Raw genomic sequence first — 19,809 nt, 5'->3', positions numbered from 1 at the left:
CAAGAATCTTCTTGGGCAGTTTTGGTTGTGAGCTCACCTGACCAAGCTAGACTGTGGAGGGTACTCTATCGTCCCCTGGAGTGACTAAAGGAAACCCTTCCAGACTCCTTTCTCATTTCCAGGAGGCTGGGATGTGGGCATTCTACAATCTTAAAGGGCAAGTGTCAGAGTTCTGGTTTCTACCCAACAAGGGAGGACCCAACCATAACGACAGTCTCCCTCTTCCCTCTCCTCCTCCATCCCCTTCCCCTCCCCCTCATCCTCCCACAAACCTTCCTTGGCTGTACTAGAGAGAGGAAGATGGCTGTTTTATGGGGGTAGAATAAGTTTTCTGCTAATACTGGGGGTGGAAGACAGAGCAGTACGGTCAAACTGAGCACTCTTGGATCCTACTGGAGGAGAAGGGTATTAGTCACAGACCCATCTGAGAATATGGACTCCCCACTTAGATTCCCAGCATATTTTGATACTAAATGGAATTATTTGGAAGAAAATAAGAAATTTATTGTCTAATCAAATATGCTACCAGATAACTCCCCTAAGAGAATTTTTTTTTTCTGAAATGGGGGCAAACTTACAGTGTAACTGAGATTTATTACAAACATTCCCATTAACTTTAGGAGTTATGAGGAGTGACCACAAACTTAAAAGGCTGAGAATACCAAGTTTAGTTTTATAATCACATAAAACTTACAAAAGTCAGCTTGACTCTATATATAAAATCATTGTGATGCTACATGGTAATTAGACATTATCAGCAACAGACACAAATGATGACTTAGGATTACTTAGAATAAAGCTAACTGCAGGGCTTCCCCGGTGGTGCAGTGGTTGAGAGTCTGCCTGCTAATGCGGGGGACACGGGTTCGAGCCCTGGTCTGGGAAGATTCCACATGCCACGGAGCAACTGGGCCCGTGAGCCACAATTACTGAGTCTGCGCGTCTGGAGCCTGTGCTCCGCAACAAGAGAGGCCACGACAGTGAGAGGCCCGCGCACTGCGATGAAGAGTGGCCCCCCCTCGCCGCAACTAGAGAAAGCCCTCACACAGAAACGAAGACCCAACACAGCCAAAAATTAATTAATTAATTTTAAAAAAAGCTAACTGCAGTTTTTATGATTTTCCTCTTCTGCACTAGGTTTGTTTCTAATATGGATCATAAATAACAAACCACACAGAGTCACTCACATACAAAGCAAATTCCCTCCACTCCCTTCCTTCTGCTGATGAGTTTATTTGTAAGACTCTTCGCCTGCACCGTCTTCCTGTGTGTCAGAGGATGCGCTCTTGACCTCATCCTTCCCATCTCTGGCAACTTGCTCCATCATCTTCTTCTGTCCTTTGTAACTTTAATCCTTTTCTCACCACCCCGACCTAGTATGCCTTCCCTCAAACCTGCCTGCCCGCAAGCTACACACGGCTTTGTCTTTCTAGTTCCTGTCACTATCAATCTCTGAAGGCAGAGTCAACACTCACCATCTCCATGTCCCCAAACGCCATCAACTTCTTGTTGTTTAGTAAGTCCAATTTCCTTTTGTAATTTGTAAACTGCCTCTAAAGGCATTTTTAAATTTATTTTTATTTTTCTCAAAGTAACTCATGTATACAGGGTAGGGTAGAGGGTCCAATGAAACTAGAAAACTCACAATGCTTACAGGGATGCCCCACGCCACCTCTCCTTATCGCTGAGCCCCGCTCCCCAGGGTCAACCATTTTTACATCTTGCTGTTATTTCTTCTGCTGTTTACCTCTGAATTTCTAAATAACATGAGTATTTTATCATGTTTAACTTCCAACATAGGATAGAACTTAGCTACCTTACAGCATCACTCCACACACCTCCCCTTCTCCCACCATTCCCATAGCCCTATGACAATGTGTTTATTTTACTCTTTATTTTACTTCCCTCAAGTGTAGAATCTTTGGCTACCCACTCATATTTAAGCTTTAAAATCTGGAATGGTAGTTTGGGGTGTCTTGGCACCTCTTCTCCACTACCTTTAACCTTGTGGGATTATGTCTTTTTTATTCCTTTACTGTCTTCCTGGTTTTCAAGAGGACAAAGAAATAAACAAATGTTCTCAATCCAACAAGCTTAACCATTAACTTCCTAAACAATTCCAGTTTAAATGCCGCACTCTACTTCCCGTGTTCTTATGAAGATCACACAACTATCAATTAACTAACATGTGTTCAGTGCTCATCCTACCTGACCTTTCTGTTAATCAATCATTCCCACTAAAAATGTTTCCCTGGTTAGGTTTTAAGACTCTGCTCTCTCTTGGTTCTGCATTTAGCCCTCTTATTATTCAGTCATATATTACTTCATTGGTCTACCTCAGCCAGCCTCTTTTTTAAAATTTTTCAAATTAATTTTTTAAATTTGCAGAGGGGAGAAACATTTTTTTTGCTTTTAATTACAGGCATATCTTGTTTTATTGTGCTTCGCAGATATTGCACTTTGTACAAATTAAAGGTTTGTGGCAATCCTGCCTCAAGCAAGTCTATTAGCTCCATTTTTTCCAAAAGCATTTGCTCACTTCGTGTCTCTGTATCACATTCTGGTAATTCTCACAATATTTCAAACATTTTCATTATTATTGTATTTGTTATGGTAATCTGTGATCATCAGTAATCTTTGATGTCACTACTGCAAAAAACTTACAGCTTACTGAAGGCTCAGATGATGTTTAACATTTTTTATCAATAAAGTATTTTTTAATTAAGGCATGTACTATTTTTTAGATATAATGCTATTGCACACTTAATAGACTACAGTATAAACATAACTTTTATATGCACTTTTATATGAAACAAAAAAGTCACTTATTGCTATATTCACTTTATTTCTGTGGTCTGGAACCAAACCTGCAATAATTCCAAGGCAGGCCTGTAGTGTTTGCAGGGCATATTTTTTTTTCCAGCTTTTTTACTTTTACCTATCTATATCTTATATTTAAAGTGTGTTTCTTGCAGTCAGAATATTGTTGGGACTTTTAAAAAATTCTAATCTGGCATTTTCAATATTTCAATTGGTGTATTTTGACAATTTCCATTTAATGTAACTACTGATAAGGTTGAATTTAGGTCTAACATTTTATTATTTGTTTTCTGCTGGTCTCCTCTGTTTCTGTTCCTTTGTTTTCTCTTTCCAGACTTATTTGGGATTATTTTAATTTTTTAATATTCTGTTTCAATTAAAATACTCTTTTTGACTGAGGAGGTCACATTTGAGAAGAAACCTGAAATGAAACGAGGGTGTGAACCAATAGGAGGAATATTCTACACATAGGGAACAGCTTGTGTGAGGACCCTGAGTCAGGAAGGGAGCCTGGCATTTCCAAGGAATAGCAAAAGGCCAGAGTGGAGTAACCTGAGTGGAGAAAAGAAGAACGCTGACAACGAAGTCAGATCAGTGAGCAGCAGTTAGGTCACTAGGGTCTTGGTTGGCCATAGTCAAGAGTTCAGATTTTATTCTAAGTGTGATGGGAAGTCACTGGAGGGTTCTGAGCAGAGGAATAACTTGCTCTGCTGTATGTTTTTAAGAGGCCTCTTTGGCTGCTGTGTGGAGAACAGCATGTAGAGGGAAAAGAGCAGAAGCAGAGAGGCCAGTTGGGAAGCTACTGCAGTAATCCAGGGGAGAGAAGGTGGAGGCTGGAAGGAGGAGGAGAGCAGTGGCAAAAAATGAGAAATGACTGAATTTAAAATATGTTTTGATAGCAGAGCTGACCACACTTGCTCATGATTTAGATGTGGGATGTGAGGAAAGAGAGGGATCAAGAATGATTCCCACCAGACTATGAGCTCCTCAAGGACTAGAAATCTGTCTTATTGATATTTGTCTCCGTATCTTCAATGCCAATGTCAGTACCATGCCTTGTCTGAAGGAACACAGGATTTGGAATCAAGTGAGACCTGAGTTCAAATCTTGCCCCAGTACTTCCTGGCTGACTAAGACTTGATTTAACCTCTTTTGAGTATCAGCTTCCTCTTCCATAAGTTACAATCATAAATTGTGCAGCATTATTGAGAAGCTGGCAGGTGGTAAGTGTGCGATAACTAGAGTTAATGTTATTCTTAAGTACTAAATAAATACTTACTAGGTGGATAACACAGGCCCTTCATTTAATTCTCCAACAGCTGAGGTCTTTTGCTTCCAACCCCCATTTTCCTCACTTTCTCCACCCAACACTATTGCCCAGAGTTCCACAGATTTTTGCCTATACCAAACAAAGCTTCCCCTACCTGAGGGAATTCTGAGTGGTATACCTCAAAACCAAAACCTAAGGGAGTTCAACCCTTGAAATTACATTTCACCATAGTGTAAATTGCCTAGAATACAGTTTCTCAGACACTTCCTTAATAATAAGTAATTTTGTGGGACAGAATCTCAAAAGATGACTCCAGAAGTTGAAAAATAATATCAATACAAGGAAAATTGTGAATGAGAAAGAGCACTAAGCAGCGAAGTAAATGATACATAAATCATTTTATTGAGTTTTGTCTGTAGCTAAGACACTCCCTTAGGGGAGATGATAGTCTTGATGTTTCATCAACTCGGAATTTTTTTTTTTACATATTGGCTATTTATCTGTATTAAAAAACAAAGTAAAAAAACACTTTTTTTGCAAAGCTTCTATTACTCATTCAAAGTATTTCAACACAATTCTTGCTAAAGTTGAATTATTGCTCATTAATATTGCCATTTGTTATCAAGAAAAATTTTTCACTGGTTTTCAGAAGTGAACATGCAAAATCAAGCGGGTTCATTTTTACAAGTAAACAGAAAGGTTTACCTCTAATGCAAAACTGAACTGCTCTAGTTCTGTGTAGATGAGTCCACGATTAATAAAGGCGTTTAACGTCACAGTTTCTCCAGCATCAAGGAGAAGCACAATTCCATAATCTGTTAATGCCTAAAAATGAAATCATCACTTACAACCTAAAGTCAACTCTTTAGAGCATTACTGCATTGACCATGGACAAACTAGTACCTCATAATTAGTTCTTTCATGTGACAAAATTTATGGCCAAAAATAATCATTTGTTAGATTTAAAGGTTTCCCTTAATTAAATACTGTGGATGTTGCTCCCTCCTAATAAGCAGTGTGCACTGCGCTTGCACGTCACATGTTATCTGTGAATCATCTGTGAACTACTTTTATTGTGTATGGATTGAAGCGGGGATGCAACACCCTTCCCCAACTTAATAGTTTCACCAAATGACTGTTGACATTAAAGCAGAGCACTTGTTACCTTTTGAAATTTAATTTCTTTGTAGTGATTTATTGCTTTCTTCACTGAAACCTAAGTTTTATGGAGGCACAGATTATCCATTTTGTTCACCATTGTAAAGCCAGTAACTAGCACCATGCCTGCACATACTAGGCATCTGATAAATTTTTGTTGAATGAATACATCATAAAGCAATGAAAACAGATCTTAATAAAACTAACAAATAAGCACTTGTTGGAATATTACTTCAATATTCTCGTTTTTTTTAAGATATTAGTCTAAGCTGAGAATCAACTCAGAGGACCTCTCTCCATTTTTTATCTTTTTTTTTTTCATTCAATGAACAGCCAAGTTTTTACTGGTCATCTACTCTGTACCAGGTACTAGGAGCATCCAAAATTTGGGCTGGAGCTGAATCTCTTAATTCATTTCCTTCTGAACATTTTGTCCAAAAGAGCCACATGGTTTCATCAGAAAAGGCCCAAATCATATCATATATGCCTGTAGCACATGCTAACTGAAAATGCAAATAAAACAGTATTTTACTATTTGCTTAGTGGTTCTCCTCTACTGTTTCATGATTGGGCACTCAAGCATCTAAAAGAATTGTACAATTAAATATCCTACATGTATATTGTGGCATAACTATAAATAAACATTGACAAGGCTGTAAAAATAATTTGTAGCACTTGTAAAACAAAACAGAACTAGAATGTTTGCCACTTTCCTTTCACAGAATCACAGAATGAAAACCTGTATATATATCAAGATGCCTTAGAAATCCACTAAGCAGCTGAATATGTGACACAAGAGGAAACAAAAGCTGGGAAATGAGATTTCATGAAGGTCACAATGAGCAGGCTTTGTGTTTTGCCTCTGCTATTATTACTAACCTTTCAGCCTTGGGAAAGTTACTTAACACTAAGCCTCAGTTTCCTCATCCACAAAAACGGGATATTAATAACTCATCATATTGTTGTAGAAGTGCACTTTAAAATATTTTGATTATATGTTGGTAAAGCATTTAGCCCAGTGCCTGTCACACAATAAGCCCTAAATGAGTGGTAACTGTTACTGTTTTTATTAATATAAGGCGATAGGAACCAGAATTCACCTTTTCTAGTTTTTATGAAATCATATCTTGGGAGTGCATTTTCTGCACAAAGTACTTGGGTTTTCTCAGTCTTGTTATGGCAGGAATGCTGAGAAACGGGTGGAGGTAGACAAAAGGGAGGAGGTGACACTGTTAAATGACATCTGGTCCACATGCTGGAGGTCAGATGGTTTCACAAAGCCACCTAAAGACTGTTAACCAGAAGCAAACAAACCTGCGAACACCGATACAGGTCCCTATTGCCTGTGTGACTTGGATGTGTTTCTAACCTCATTTCCTCATCTGTAAAAGGAGCCCATTGGATGAAAAGCGTTGGGTACCTGGCAGCTCTAAAATAACCAGTATGTTCTTATTCTAGTTAGGTTTCTATTTACGTAGTTTTTCGTGTTCTTCATTCATGGAGCACTAGCTCTGTTACACATCAGAGATAACAAAGATAGTAGTTCCCTGCCCCGACCCAGACCACTGTTTGCAGTTCAGGGTTACCCAGAAAAGGCAGGAGTCGGGGTGGGGAGGGAGCTGTCAAAGATACCTGCTGTGCAGGTTACTCTGATAAATGATCCTTTAATTAGCTCCTAGAATGGTTTACAACAGCCTGTGTTAAAAATTAGTTATTCATTTGTCAACATTTCTGGAGGAAACCTGATAATCCGGTTACCAGGAATTCTACATCCTCTTAGAAACAATGTTTCTCAACTTCTTCCTTCCACAGCAAATAAATTACTAAATTTCTAAATGTTTTAAACAGATTTAACTTTCCAAGTTTCCAGGAAACTGGGCGAGTGTGCCCACACACAGCAGCAGGTGCATGATGCAGTCTTTTAAAGAATGCTTCATTGACTATGGAAGTGGATAGAAACAAGGAAAGGGAAACAAGTGGACAGCAGAAAGGGAAGCAAGAGATTGGACAGAACACTAAGAAACGACTGACCTGCTCCCCAGTGAGGGATCCTGACTGGAAAAGAACCAAACCAGCAAGGAGAGAGTGGAGAAGGGGTAAGATTAAAAAATATAAAAGAGGGCTTACACTGGGAGCATCTGCATCAGGGCAAATAGAGAAAAAGGTTTGCTGCAGCCATCAGTCAGGCCTTCAAAACGCACAGATAATCCTGGTCACTGGTCCCTGAGCTGGAAACCATCACTCAAAACTCCCTACTGCATCTGTGGTCTGACCACTGTAAAAAAAATACCTCCACAAACTATTGTAGTTAATGTTGAGATTTTGAAGCAAACAATATTGCTAGTGATCACTGCTTAAAAATTCTGCACACGTTTATCAGTAGAAACGTTTTCTCGAATGAGAATTATGTAATACATTTAAATTTACATAGCCTTTAAATGCTTATATAAGCATTATAAAATTAATTTTTCATTTGACACTGCAGAGACTGTATAAGAAAATTTGGTAAGCACTAAAAAAGAAAATAAATATTCTTTGAAATGGTTCTTTGGTTTCTCAAGTTTTATGTGTATTTCCACAGAATTATTTTTCCAAAATTGTAACAAAAATAATAAGAAAATACTTTACACATGCTTTAAATAAGTTTCCAAATACTTTAAAGTGTTGTTTACTAAGATGGTCATCTTACCATTTGAAGTTCATTTATCTTGGTGTAACATAATGCTCTGTTATAAAATGCTATATAACTGTTTTTATCCATGTTGATAGCTGTAGTTAAATCTGTAATCGCTAGTTTATAAGTCTATAAAGAAAAAATAATTAAGTGAGAAGGGTTAATCATAATGGACTGAAATTTAGTTGTAAAATAAATTCTTGATTCTATCAGAGTTTTGGGAATACTCATTTAACCATCCTGTGTATCATCCGTGAAATTAAGACAATCAAGCTAACCTTTCACAGAATTAAGAAAGTCCCTTGGTAGGAACTGCTAAGTTTCTCTCACCTGCAAATAAAATTCAATATATAAACAACTTTAAATGATTATCTTATTTCTATTGTTGCTATATAGCAAGGAAAACATTAAATTTCTTATGGATAAAAGAGAAGCAAGCCTTATTCATCCAGCAAACATTCACCAGAGCTTGCTTGCTTCTTCACTTGCACTGTCATATCACATAATCGTCATGTTTTCTATCCATGTTCTCTTTTGCTTCTCTTTGATGCTTCTCTGATACCTCAGATGATCCATTTATATAGATAGTAGTTTTCATGGAATTAACAGGTAATGCAAGGTCTTACCTTTGCTTTAAGGTATTATTTGCAAATTATTTCATATGAAGTGGCTACAAAGAAAGTTCAGAAAAGAAACACAGGGAGAAAAAAAGTATTCCTTGAAGCATCAGATATCGATAGTGTTGCTACACCCAGTAATTTCCATTTAGGAACCATAAACTCAAGTAACAATTTTGTTCTGCGTGTATAACTGTATTATTTAAAATAGTAAAATAATAAAAAATTTCAAACAATCCAAATGTCCAACAATAAAGTGGTTAAAAATACACTATGGTGGAATATTATGCAATCATTAAAAATGGTATCTTCAAAGATTAAATATAAGAAGCAGGGCACAACACAGATTATGTAAGTAGCATAGTCACAATTTTGTAAAGTATGTATTATATTTTATTAGGAAAAAAAGACAAAATTCAAATACATCAAAATGCTCTCAGGAATTACCATTTGATGGTGGGAAAACAGGTGATTTTAATCTTCTCTTTTATTCCTCTCTGTATTTTCCAAATTCTCTACAATGAATATTACTTTCCTAATAAAAATATATAATCAGTGCAATTTAAAATGCAAATGTCAAAAATAAATATCACCATTTTATGAAAAATTATGAATTGAAATCCTTTTGATGTACTGTCAAAGTGTAACGCCTTCTATGTAGTTCTGCCTTCATACCATGGCAATTCTCCTCTCACAGAGGAAAAAAAGGAAGTGAGTCCCTCCTTGGCACCTGAGCAGCCACCCACTCTAAAATACCAGAGAACAAGGTAGGAAATTGCCTTACCTTGTTGTAGTATTTCAGAACTCCTCTGTAGATGTAGGCACGCACACTCTGAGGATAAATTTTGATGGCCTCATTACAACTCAAGATTGCTTTGGAGTATCTGCCTTTCAAACCATAGTAGGCTACTCGACTTAAATATGCCTTTTCAGAGAAAGAGAGGAGGAAAGCAGGAACAGATATTTTAGTAAAAGCATCAGTTCTACCCAAATATATGGTAGCTGGAACAAATTTATGCCACCCAAAGATGGTATAAAATATAGACTTTTTGTCACTCTCTTTTATTAAGAAAATTTCAAACATGCAGAATAATTGAAAGAATAGTACAGTAAACACCCATATGCCTACCACCTGGATTCAATAATTATTAACATTTTTCAATTTTGTTGCATCTATTTTTTTCTGAACTATTTGAAAATAAGTTGTAGACATAATAAAACTTCACCCCAAGTCTTCCAGTATGCATCTCCCGTGAAGACATTCTCCTACATAACCACACTACCACTGTATATCTAAGAAAATTAATAGTATTTCCCTAAAATCATCTAATATTTCATCCACATTCAAATTTCATATGCTTTTAAAATCAAGATCCAACGGAGTTTCACCTATTGGATTTTGTGTTGTCTCTAGTCTCTTAAGAGGCAGGAATCAATGTGACAGCGAACCAAGAAGTAAGTAAAATTAATAACATAGTATATAAAATAATTATTAATAGCTACATTAAAATATTTACAATATTTGTATACACCACAATTCATGAAGCACTTTTACCTATATAATTTCCCTGTTGGAAATCATATTTTTAGTTCAAGAGGAAATACAGATATATGGATTATTAAAACTGCTGAAAAGTAGGTAAAACTAACTGACTGTTGCTAACTAATAACAATAACATTTAAAGATTTAATAGTTTTAGCAAATTTAACACACTTTCCAAACCACTGAAATTGTTCACTTAAATACCTGGTAATGTTTTGGATCAAGGGTAATTGCACGATTAAAATCCAGGATTGAACTATCCTTGTGGAGTTTTACTTTACAAAGCCCACGTTGATAAAAGCCTTCTGCAAAATCAGGATCTGTTTTCACAGCTTTTGTAAAAGAATCAAAAGCCTAGAAGAGCAAATCATGTAGTGAGTAGAATGTATTAATTTAAAATGTTAATAAATTACAGTATATAACTATTGTTGAAAAGTTTTCATTTTAGTTTTTGGTCATTTTAAATATGTTTCTCCCAGCGAACCTTGTGGAGCAAAAAAATTTATGAACAAGTCAGATTTATTATTATAGTTTACAGGTTCTCTTACTCCCAGACTAATGTCTGCATAATCCATGTTGTTACAATACTTTCAGAGGTGTAACTTTAATCGTTATTCTTCCTGTTGTGTTTCTTCAAAGAAATCAGAATTAGTACATTTATTTTCCATGTGGGCCAGCAGATATATGGTTATAAAATTTCAAAACAATGGAACTCCAAAATTTTTCCTAATATTGTAAAGCAAAGCTAGGTTTCCTCTGCTTGTCCAAAAGGGCTAAAAACATGAAAAATATTTGTAATTAATCTTATATTTATTGTAATTTCTTAATGGAACAACTAATCAAGTGCAACTCTTTTTTAAAGTTATGAAGATGCAAGTTTCAGACACTGTCCACCCCTATGAATATAAGGACTGGAATGGTGTCGTGTGTGTGTGTGTGTGTGTGTGTGTGTGTGTGTGTGTAGTTGTGGAATATTCAAAAATAGCCAATGGAAAATACATATTTATCATATCATTGAAAACTTTGAAATGGAGAATTGTGTGAAATAGCCAAATACTGGATAAATACATAATAATTGAATCGACTGGTTTTCAATGAATCTGGTTTTATTCTGATTTGAATTGCTCAGTTGTCAATAAGAGAAATCAAACAGTGTCCTAATCATTTTCCATTTATTCTACATTACACTGAAGCACTCAATATAAAGTACTTACAATTTAATAAGTAAATTTATACTAATGTGATGAAATTTTGATATAATAATTTCTTACAATTAAATTTGTTTAGTGGGAAACATGCATTAGTCTTCCAAATAGTGTTGACAAACAAGCAACAATAAAATGTTTGAATAAATACAACAATGTAGTAGGTTTTGCAGGGTGCAGACTGCCTATAGTAAGCCAAGCTTTATAAGAAGCTTTGAACTAGTCACTCACTGTTTAGGTAGCCTTCAGAAATGGAACTGAATGCAAGGAAACAATTTCTAAAACCATAAAATACCTATGCTCTTAAATATACAAAATACCAGTTGTAAGTTGCCTTCCTCCATGTAACAAAGACCCAAGTGATACAGACAGTCTGATGAAGCTGCTACAGCATTTCGTCCTTTATCAGAATGAGAAAAGATATCCAACGCCTTTTTAAACATTCTCATGGCTTCCTATAATGATTTTAAAAAAAGAGAGGGAAGGGAATGTTTCTTTCTAATATTTATTTAACACAACAGCCTTAGATGTTAAAAAGAATCCTGAGCACACAGCCCTACTCTCATTTCACAAGAGGACACACAGACCTGGTAAAGACACAGATCTTGTCAGTGCACCAAGATGGAGGACTTCTGACAGGCAGGAAATCTGACCCACCCAGGTGCCTATCCTACAGGCAGGTACGTAAGCAGGGTTACACAAGTGGACTTTTGGAACTATAATTTCTAAATTCTAAAGGGTATTTTCTCATAGTCTTAAATCAGACTTAAATTTATAGACCAATTTATGACCAATTTCCTAGTAATTCTCCTGAAGGGAATGCCAGGCAGCTATTAGGTAGTAAAAGTTCTCCACTGATAATATCTGAGGTTGTTTTTTTGTTTTTTTTTTTTAATTAATTAATTTATTTATGGCTGTGTTGTGTCTCCGTTTCTGTGCGAGGGCTTTCTCCAGTTGTGGCAAGCGGGGGCCACTCTTCATCGCGGTGCGCGGGCCTCTCACCATCGTGGCCTCTCTTGTTGCGGAGCACAGGCTCCAGACGCGCAGGCTCAGTAGTTGTGGCTCACGGGCCCAGTTGCTCCGCGGCACGTGGGATCCTCCCAGACCAGGGCTCGAACCCGCGCCCCCCGCATTGGCAGACGGACTCCCAACCACTGCGCCACCAGGGAAGCCCTGAGGTTGTTTTAATCAACTTTTATTTTGTCCTGCTATGCTCTCAAGGGGGTTCCATTGACACCAGAAAATAAACTAACATTAAAAATTACCCATTTAAACTATTCTGTCAAAATAGTTGAAACTCTTAATGAAAAAAATTCAATTTTCCAAATAGAAACGCATTTTCATAACTAGCTACTCAATGTATTTACCTAATATATAGAAATACAGCTACTTGTGACTCTTTAGCCCACTTTCTTAATTATATTAAATTGCTAAAGATACAATGAGGTTTAACTTGGATATGCTGTGTCCTTTGTGCCCACCCTTAGTTTACATCACATGTCTACAGCTTACCTCAACATTCATCCTTCCAGCCTCACTCTCAGCACATGCCTTTGCAATAGAAAAAAATGCATCACCTTCTCAATTTCCCTCATTTTTACTTTTCAAAGTCTCTATATCTTCTTCATGTCCATCTTTTTTTCTCCTGTCTTTGAATGGTTTCCTTTCTTCTTTTCAGAGCTAACTCCTCAAGCTGTGCCCTTGACCCCAACTCCTTCTGTCCCGCCTTCTGCTTTTGGATCTCTGCCCCTTCATTGCCTCCTGGAGTCCATAAAGTCTTCCATCACATTTAAATTTAAACGAACACATCTTCACTTCCTCCTCTAGCTGATGTCCCACCTCTCTTTCCTTCACTACTCTAAAAAGTAGTGGACACTCTCGTAGGGCAAATGTACATTCCAAACACAGTACTGCAGCAGCCGTGTGGATAAAAGCTTGGAAGAGTTCAACACTATTATATAATTCAAACAAAATACAAATATGTTCTGGACTAGGGTAATGACCAGAGAAATAGAGAAAGGAAGTGGATTTGAGAGACATTTAGAAAGTAGAACCAAGAGAGCATGACTATTGATTGGGTAGAAGAGGGACACAATCAAAAGTGACTTCAGGTTTCAGGGAGGTTAAAGTAAATTTAAGATTATTCCAAAGAAGGAATTTGATATCATAAAGGTGTCAATTCTCCCAAAAATAATCTAGAGATTCAATACAATTCAATCAAAATTCCAGCAGGGTTTTTAATGAATCTTGACAAGCTGAATTTAAAATCTTGACCAGCTGGAAGAGTAAAGGCCCAAGAATAACCAGGAATTTCCTGGAGAAGAATATGGTGTGGCAACTTGCTCCACCAGATGTCAAGAATTACAATAAAGCAACAGTAGCTAAAACATTGTACTATTAGGCCAGGGATAGAAAAATTGACCAAAGGAATAGAATAGAGAGCCCAAAATCAGATCCACACATACATGAAAGGTTATAATAGGACAGATGTACCACTTCAGATCTTTGGTTTAGGAGAACATTTCAATAAATGATACTGGAACATTTGAGTATCCATATGGGGTAAATTGAAATTTTATCACTATCTCACATTCAAAAATATCAATTTAAGGTAGAGTGAGGTCTTAAATGAAAAAAGCAGAACTTTTAAACTTTTAGAAGAAAATATGGGAAAATATCTTTATGACCTTGGTGTAGGGAGGGAATTTTTAAACAAGAATTTTTTTAAAAGCTGTGACAATAAAACAAAAAAAGATATATTCAACTACATTAAAATTAAGACCCTCTGCTCATCAAAAGACATCATGAAGAAAATTTTAAAACCAGCCACAAATTGCAAGAGGATACATGACACACATGTAACCAACCAAGGACTAATACACAGGACTTATTTTTTTCAATGTCAAAAATCAATATGAACAAGACAAACAAAAATGTGTACAGCAAATTGATAGAACAGGAAATATAAGTGGCTATAAACATATAAAAAGATACCTCAACCTTTGCTCAAACTGAGAAATGTGAATTAAGACCATAACGAGACATTAGTTTTTATCCACCAAACTGATAAAAATAAAGTAGACAGCACCAGTTATTGTAGAGGATGGAGATCAATGGGAATACTCATATACTACAGGCGGGAGAATAAACTGGTACAACCCTATGGAACAATGTGCCATTTTCTTGAAAGTTAAACATTTACATTCTCTACATACCAGCAATGTTAACAGAAGACATGAAAAAGAATATTACCCTTACTCTTAAGAGGAGAAAAAACAAAAGGAAACAACTCAAATATTAATTAACAGAAGAATCAATAAATAAATGGTATGGTTTAGTTTTGTAAAAAAAAAAAATATATATATATATATATATATATATATATGTAAGCAGTAATTCCAAGCACAATATAAAAATTCCATTAATAGGTTTAGTAAACATTACTCAAGACTTTTCACCTTGTTCCTCTTGGCCTTCATTTGAGCTTTTGCTAATAGAGCATACATGGTGACCTCAGGCTTATTCGAAGTGATCCCATCTAAGACCTGAATGGCCTTGTCATGGTTCTCACAAAATGAATAAATGAGTGCTTGCTGTATAGGACTCAACTCAATGAGACCTAAAAGGAAAGGAAAATTTATCAATAACTTTGCCAAGTATCTAGGACTTAGAATATAATTATTTTAAGACAGTCAAGCAATTCAATAATCTATTTTTACAATATGAATTAATAAATCAATATGATACTAAAATCTATTTACTGTCAACAAACAATAAGACATTCCAACTACAAACAAACAGACAAAAAATAACAGTATAAGCGTGGTATTTCCTATAATAATCTCTCTCACAAAATTCACTAGGCTGTGAAGCATTTTACAAATTGTGAAACTGAAGTTTTAGTTTCAAAATCTAACTTTGACTTTCAAATGAACCCTTCATGCTATCTATACAGAGCTACTGAAAATAGTATAAAAAATTTAAAGAAGTATTTCTTTTTAAATTAAGACAATATTATAATTTTACATTGATTATGTTTACCTTCGGTCATTTCTGCTACTTGATAAATAGTGAACTTTGCAAGATCATAGCACTTCATCCTAAGAAGATATTGTCCTCTGGAAGAAATAAAAGCTTTTTAATTCTAAGCAGTTAAAAATAATTTTTCTAAAATAAAGTTTTTTATACTCAGTTGCTTAAAATTTTAAATTATAATACATTTATTCATACTTATTATAATACATTTATTCATACTTATGTATGACAAAAACAATGTGAAAAGTATAAATATTTTATGTAAGTCTAAATAGGCCAATTAGCGTGGGGATGTGAGAAGAAAACAATTTAGGAAATGTGAAGCTGAAAGAAAAATAGTCAAATCTTTTTGTAATTATCGGCATTTAAAAAGTTATACTCTGTTGCTGAGAAATTTTAAAAGCTAAACACAGTTTAACGGGCATACAAATGGAGAAGTATTTACATAAATTGTTAAAATGTGGTTCAAGAGTTAAAAGACGAAGCAAGACCTTATCAGAAAGCATTGTTCCAGTCCATTTTCCCATTTTCTGTAAATCCATTTCCCATGTTAGTAATTATAATATATTTTTGGTAGTGATAACTCATAATTTGCAATGGGTCCTTTTATAGCAAGCTCTACTGCATTTGAAATACAATTCAAAGTATCTTTTTTTTTCACTGAATTATCTGAGGTTTATACTTGGTACCTCTGGGTACACAATCAAAATATATTACCTTACTTTCATGAGATCTGTGATAACTATCTAACCAGTAATCTAGAGAGGCCTCGGAGAACTTAAACACAGACAGTTGTGTTTTGATGCAAGGACAGAACAAAGGGAAAGATCTGTTATATTATGAATTATCTTAAAGTTTAACAAAAACAACTATATCTGACTTGCTGGTTTGGAGATGGCCATTTCTGGGAGATTAAATGTAAAACAAGGAGGCTGGAAGGATCAAGAAAGAACTAAGGATTCCAACAGCTAGCTCAGATACTAAGTTATCCCAAGAAGAATTCTATTTCTATGCACATACCTTATTATATATAATTGGATTCCATCTGGCTGAAGGTGGATAGCACAAGATAACTCTCTTACTGCCTTTTTCAATTTGTGCAACTGTTGAGTGATAAACAGAAACTTAGCTCTTAATAATACTGATTGCTTCCTTTCTGATAGTTATTCCCTCCCACCCTTCAATACAGAAATTTTGCAGGAATCTCTCCTAATACACGTGTTTCTTAAGAATCATCAAAGCAAATGGGATACAGAGAAGTTAAAAAAAAAATTTATGAAGCAAAGTCTTTTGTTTTTTTTAAAATTATCTTTAAGTTTGAAGAATGATTACACAGATCCACAAATATATAGTTTTAAATAAATATGATTATATCATATATTCTAGTTTGTTTTTCCTTTTTGTTTAGCTTTTCAGTTTTTCTCCCTCAACCATAACACCTTTTACACCAAACTTTACTCATGTTAATAAACTAGCTTGCAAAGGAATGTAAAATAAAAAGTAAAAGTCAATTCCACTTAAAAATAAGAGAGGAAAAACAAGCTTGCACTTACTGAGTAAAATGAATGAATAAAACAAAATACAACAATGATGAAAAAGATATCTGTTTAAAATCAATATACAATGAAAAGTAAACAATGATTCTTTCCTTAATACTGGTTACAGAGCATAATCTGAATTTATACAAATTTTTACAAACATTGGGGAAATTACAAAAGGCGGAACTAAACACATCCCAGCAAAATGAAGCTGGGACAACAAACGACTCCTCTTACTATGTTGACATGGTGATCAAAACATTTGTGCATGGAAGTAGACAATACCTGTGAAAATGGTACAAAGTGTTTGGAGGAAATAGTGGGTGGAGTCAAAAGAGGGAATTCAAAAGGAGGGAGTTTGAGATGTTTTTAAATAAATTTAAGAATTACTGTGGAACTTCAGGCCTGCTGCTCCTCAAGCTAACCCTGATCAGGTTGGTATAATTAATAAACCACCTTGTCATATGCCTGCATTGCTCCACCTAGTTCCAATCATACATATCTATGCATTGAGGACACCCTGACTAGGAATGATGGAAGCTCACTCTCTGGTCTTTACAAGCTTTCCTGGGGTTGGACTTCTCCAGGTAGCATTAGATTGGATTTACCCTGGAGCCTAAACCCACACTGTAGGCATATGTATTCTTCTATATACATACACAGGGTTTGGTTTGTCATTGTTTTATCTACATGGGATCATACTGTATACACTTTAAAGTCTTCTAAATCTTGTTCTAGAATATCTCTTGGAAATCCCTCCAAATCACCTGGCATAATTCTAACTATTCTTTTTATTCACTATATAATACTCTATAGTGTGAATACAACATAATTTATTCAACCATTACTGTGAAGAGGTTTTTGTCTCCTCAGAACAATGAGTCTTTGAATATATGTGCTTACACCTTGATATTATGCTAGTGCTTTGGTTTCTAAATACGCTCGGAGGAAATTCCAACTTCCCCATAAGGCCTCAGCTCCATCAACAGGGAGTGAAGCAAAAGGGCCACACACAATCCCCACCCCTTCCCAACAGGGATCAAAAGCAAACCTGCCCTGGGGACAATACCAAAATGGCCCCAGAGTCTTCTGCTTCTATCATCAGGAAGGTAAGGACTTAGTCACACTGCATCCTGAGATGAAGACAATGAGAACAGAGCCTCTAGCAAACTCCCAATGGACATGCAGTGTGAGCAAGAAATGAACCTTTGTTATTTTAAGATGGTGATTTTGAAGTTTTATTTGTTTTTGTTGTTTTCCACAGCATAACAGGCTATCCTGACTGAAACCAATGTGAAGAGAGGACTTGTAGGAGACGAGGGCAGAAAGGTAACAAGGAGCCAGTTCACATGAGCTCTTGTAGGCCTTTGGCTTTTGCAAGATTTGGCTTTTATTCTGAGCACAAAGGGAAGCTATTGAAGGGTTCCAGGCAAAGAAGTGAAATAATCTGATTTATGTTTTAACAGGATCACTATGCTGCTGTTTTGAAAACCCATCAAAAAGGAATAAAGAACAGAAGCAAGAAGACCAGGAGGCTACTGCAATAACCCTGGTGAGAAATCAGTGTCTTGGACAGGACGGTCAGTGATGGAGCAGTAGAAGGGAATATCTATTTTGAAAGGTAGACACAACAGCTAACAGTCTTTATCTCTGGAAAGTCCAAGTTGGTTGGAGTCAGAGAGAGCTCTTATTATTTACTACATTGTTTGAATTTTACACTAAGGATATATTATTTTTTTAATTTAAATAACTTGTAAATTTTAAACAAAATTTAAAGGAAAGTGTGAATGATTTGGACCCCATTCTATGCACAGATTCCATTCTATGAACTCACCATTCACTCCCTCCTCATACACACACACACAAAATTGATGGACTCTAAAATGTTAACAGTAGTTATCTCTAGAGAATGAAATAATGGATGGTTTTTAATGTATTCTTATTTGCATACATATATTACATGTGGTAAATATACATTGCTTTTGTAATAAGAAAAAAACAGGCATTATTTAAAAAAAAAAAAAAGAAAGACAAAAATTCACACCTAATCAGGAGAGGATTTTTAAGTGGGTAATTATAGTTATAATTATACCCACCCATTATAGATCAATATATCTATCTAATATGTATTGTTTATAAATGCATTAGGCTCTGTAATTAGCTGAAAAAGAATACATTGACATATTTTAAATTACAGTGAACAAATATTCAAAAAATTAAAACTTTTTAAAAAAATCAAAGTTCTCAAACCTTAAATACCTTATGATAGGCTTCTGCTCGACAAATATAGCTTTGAATATACATAGGCTCAAGTCTAATAGCCTCAGAAAAATACCAAGTGGCTTCAATGTAGTTATCCAGGTGTAGCAGATATATGAGGCCAATATTTATATAAGCCAAAATAATGGTTCTAAAAAAAATGAGAAAGCAAAATATTCTCAGACATTTTAATTATTCCAGATGTTCTCCAATTATAAATGAACCTAATGAAATACATACATCAATTTATACCAGGGTTCTTTCTCAATGTTTTCCTAAAGCAAAATAAATTAGTTAAATACTTTCTATTAAAAATTATAAACACCTTTATGAAATCCTTAGTTAGGAATAAACATTTGTAAAGTCTGTCCTAGGAACTGATTTCCTGAAGTCTCCTAGACTCTTAGCAATACTTCACTCTTCCTTGACTTAATCTTGACTTATCTTGGATAACAAGCTTAGTTTTCCTCAACTCAAAAGTTTTTGCCTCAAGCTATGTTATATTCGCCAAGAGAAAGGGTGAGGAACAGTAAGAAAGAGCAATATTCTCGAGGCTTAGTGTTAAAAATCCTCTCCACAGAGGTATTAACCCATTTGCTTTTCTATATCAAATAAAGGTTGTTTTTCTCTCTTAGAATCAAACAATTTTCAATGTAGAAATAACCTTACAAATTATTTGTTCCATGCTTC

The 19,809-nt window shown here is 35.3% G+C and overlaps 1 protein-coding gene across 1 annotated transcript in view; it reads right to left on the bottom strand.

Annotated features, from left to right (window-relative positions):
• Positions 1 to 19,809, bottom strand: part of TTC6 (tetratricopeptide repeat domain 6) — a 219,694-nt gene that overhangs the window by 19,573 nt on the left and 180,312 nt on the right. The window contains exons 17-25 of the mRNA XM_059915675.1: positions 19,120 to 19,270; positions 16,343 to 16,425; positions 15,329 to 15,405; positions 14,746 to 14,906; positions 11,608 to 11,742; positions 10,287 to 10,436; positions 9,324 to 9,464; positions 7,938 to 8,051; positions 4,796 to 4,915 (exon numbers count right to left, since the gene is read on the bottom strand). Of these exons, the coding sequence (XP_059771658.1) occupies positions 4,796 to 4,915; positions 7,938 to 8,051; positions 9,324 to 9,464; positions 10,287 to 10,436; positions 11,608 to 11,742; positions 14,746 to 14,906; positions 15,329 to 15,405; positions 16,343 to 16,425; positions 19,120 to 19,270 (1,132 nt within the window). The remainder of the gene's footprint in view (positions 1 to 4,795; positions 4,916 to 7,937; positions 8,052 to 9,323; positions 9,465 to 10,286; positions 10,437 to 11,607; positions 11,743 to 14,745; positions 14,907 to 15,328; positions 15,406 to 16,342; positions 16,426 to 19,119; positions 19,271 to 19,809) is intronic.

The sequence above is a fragment of the Balaenoptera ricei genome, chromosome 2 (genome assembly GCF_028023285.1).
Source record: "Balaenoptera ricei isolate mBalRic1 chromosome 2, mBalRic1.hap2, whole genome shotgun sequence".
Classification (NCBI taxonomy): domain Eukaryota; kingdom Metazoa; phylum Chordata; class Mammalia; order Artiodactyla; family Balaenopteridae; genus Balaenoptera; species Balaenoptera ricei.
This window is presented reverse-complemented; position numbering and strand designations above follow the sequence as displayed.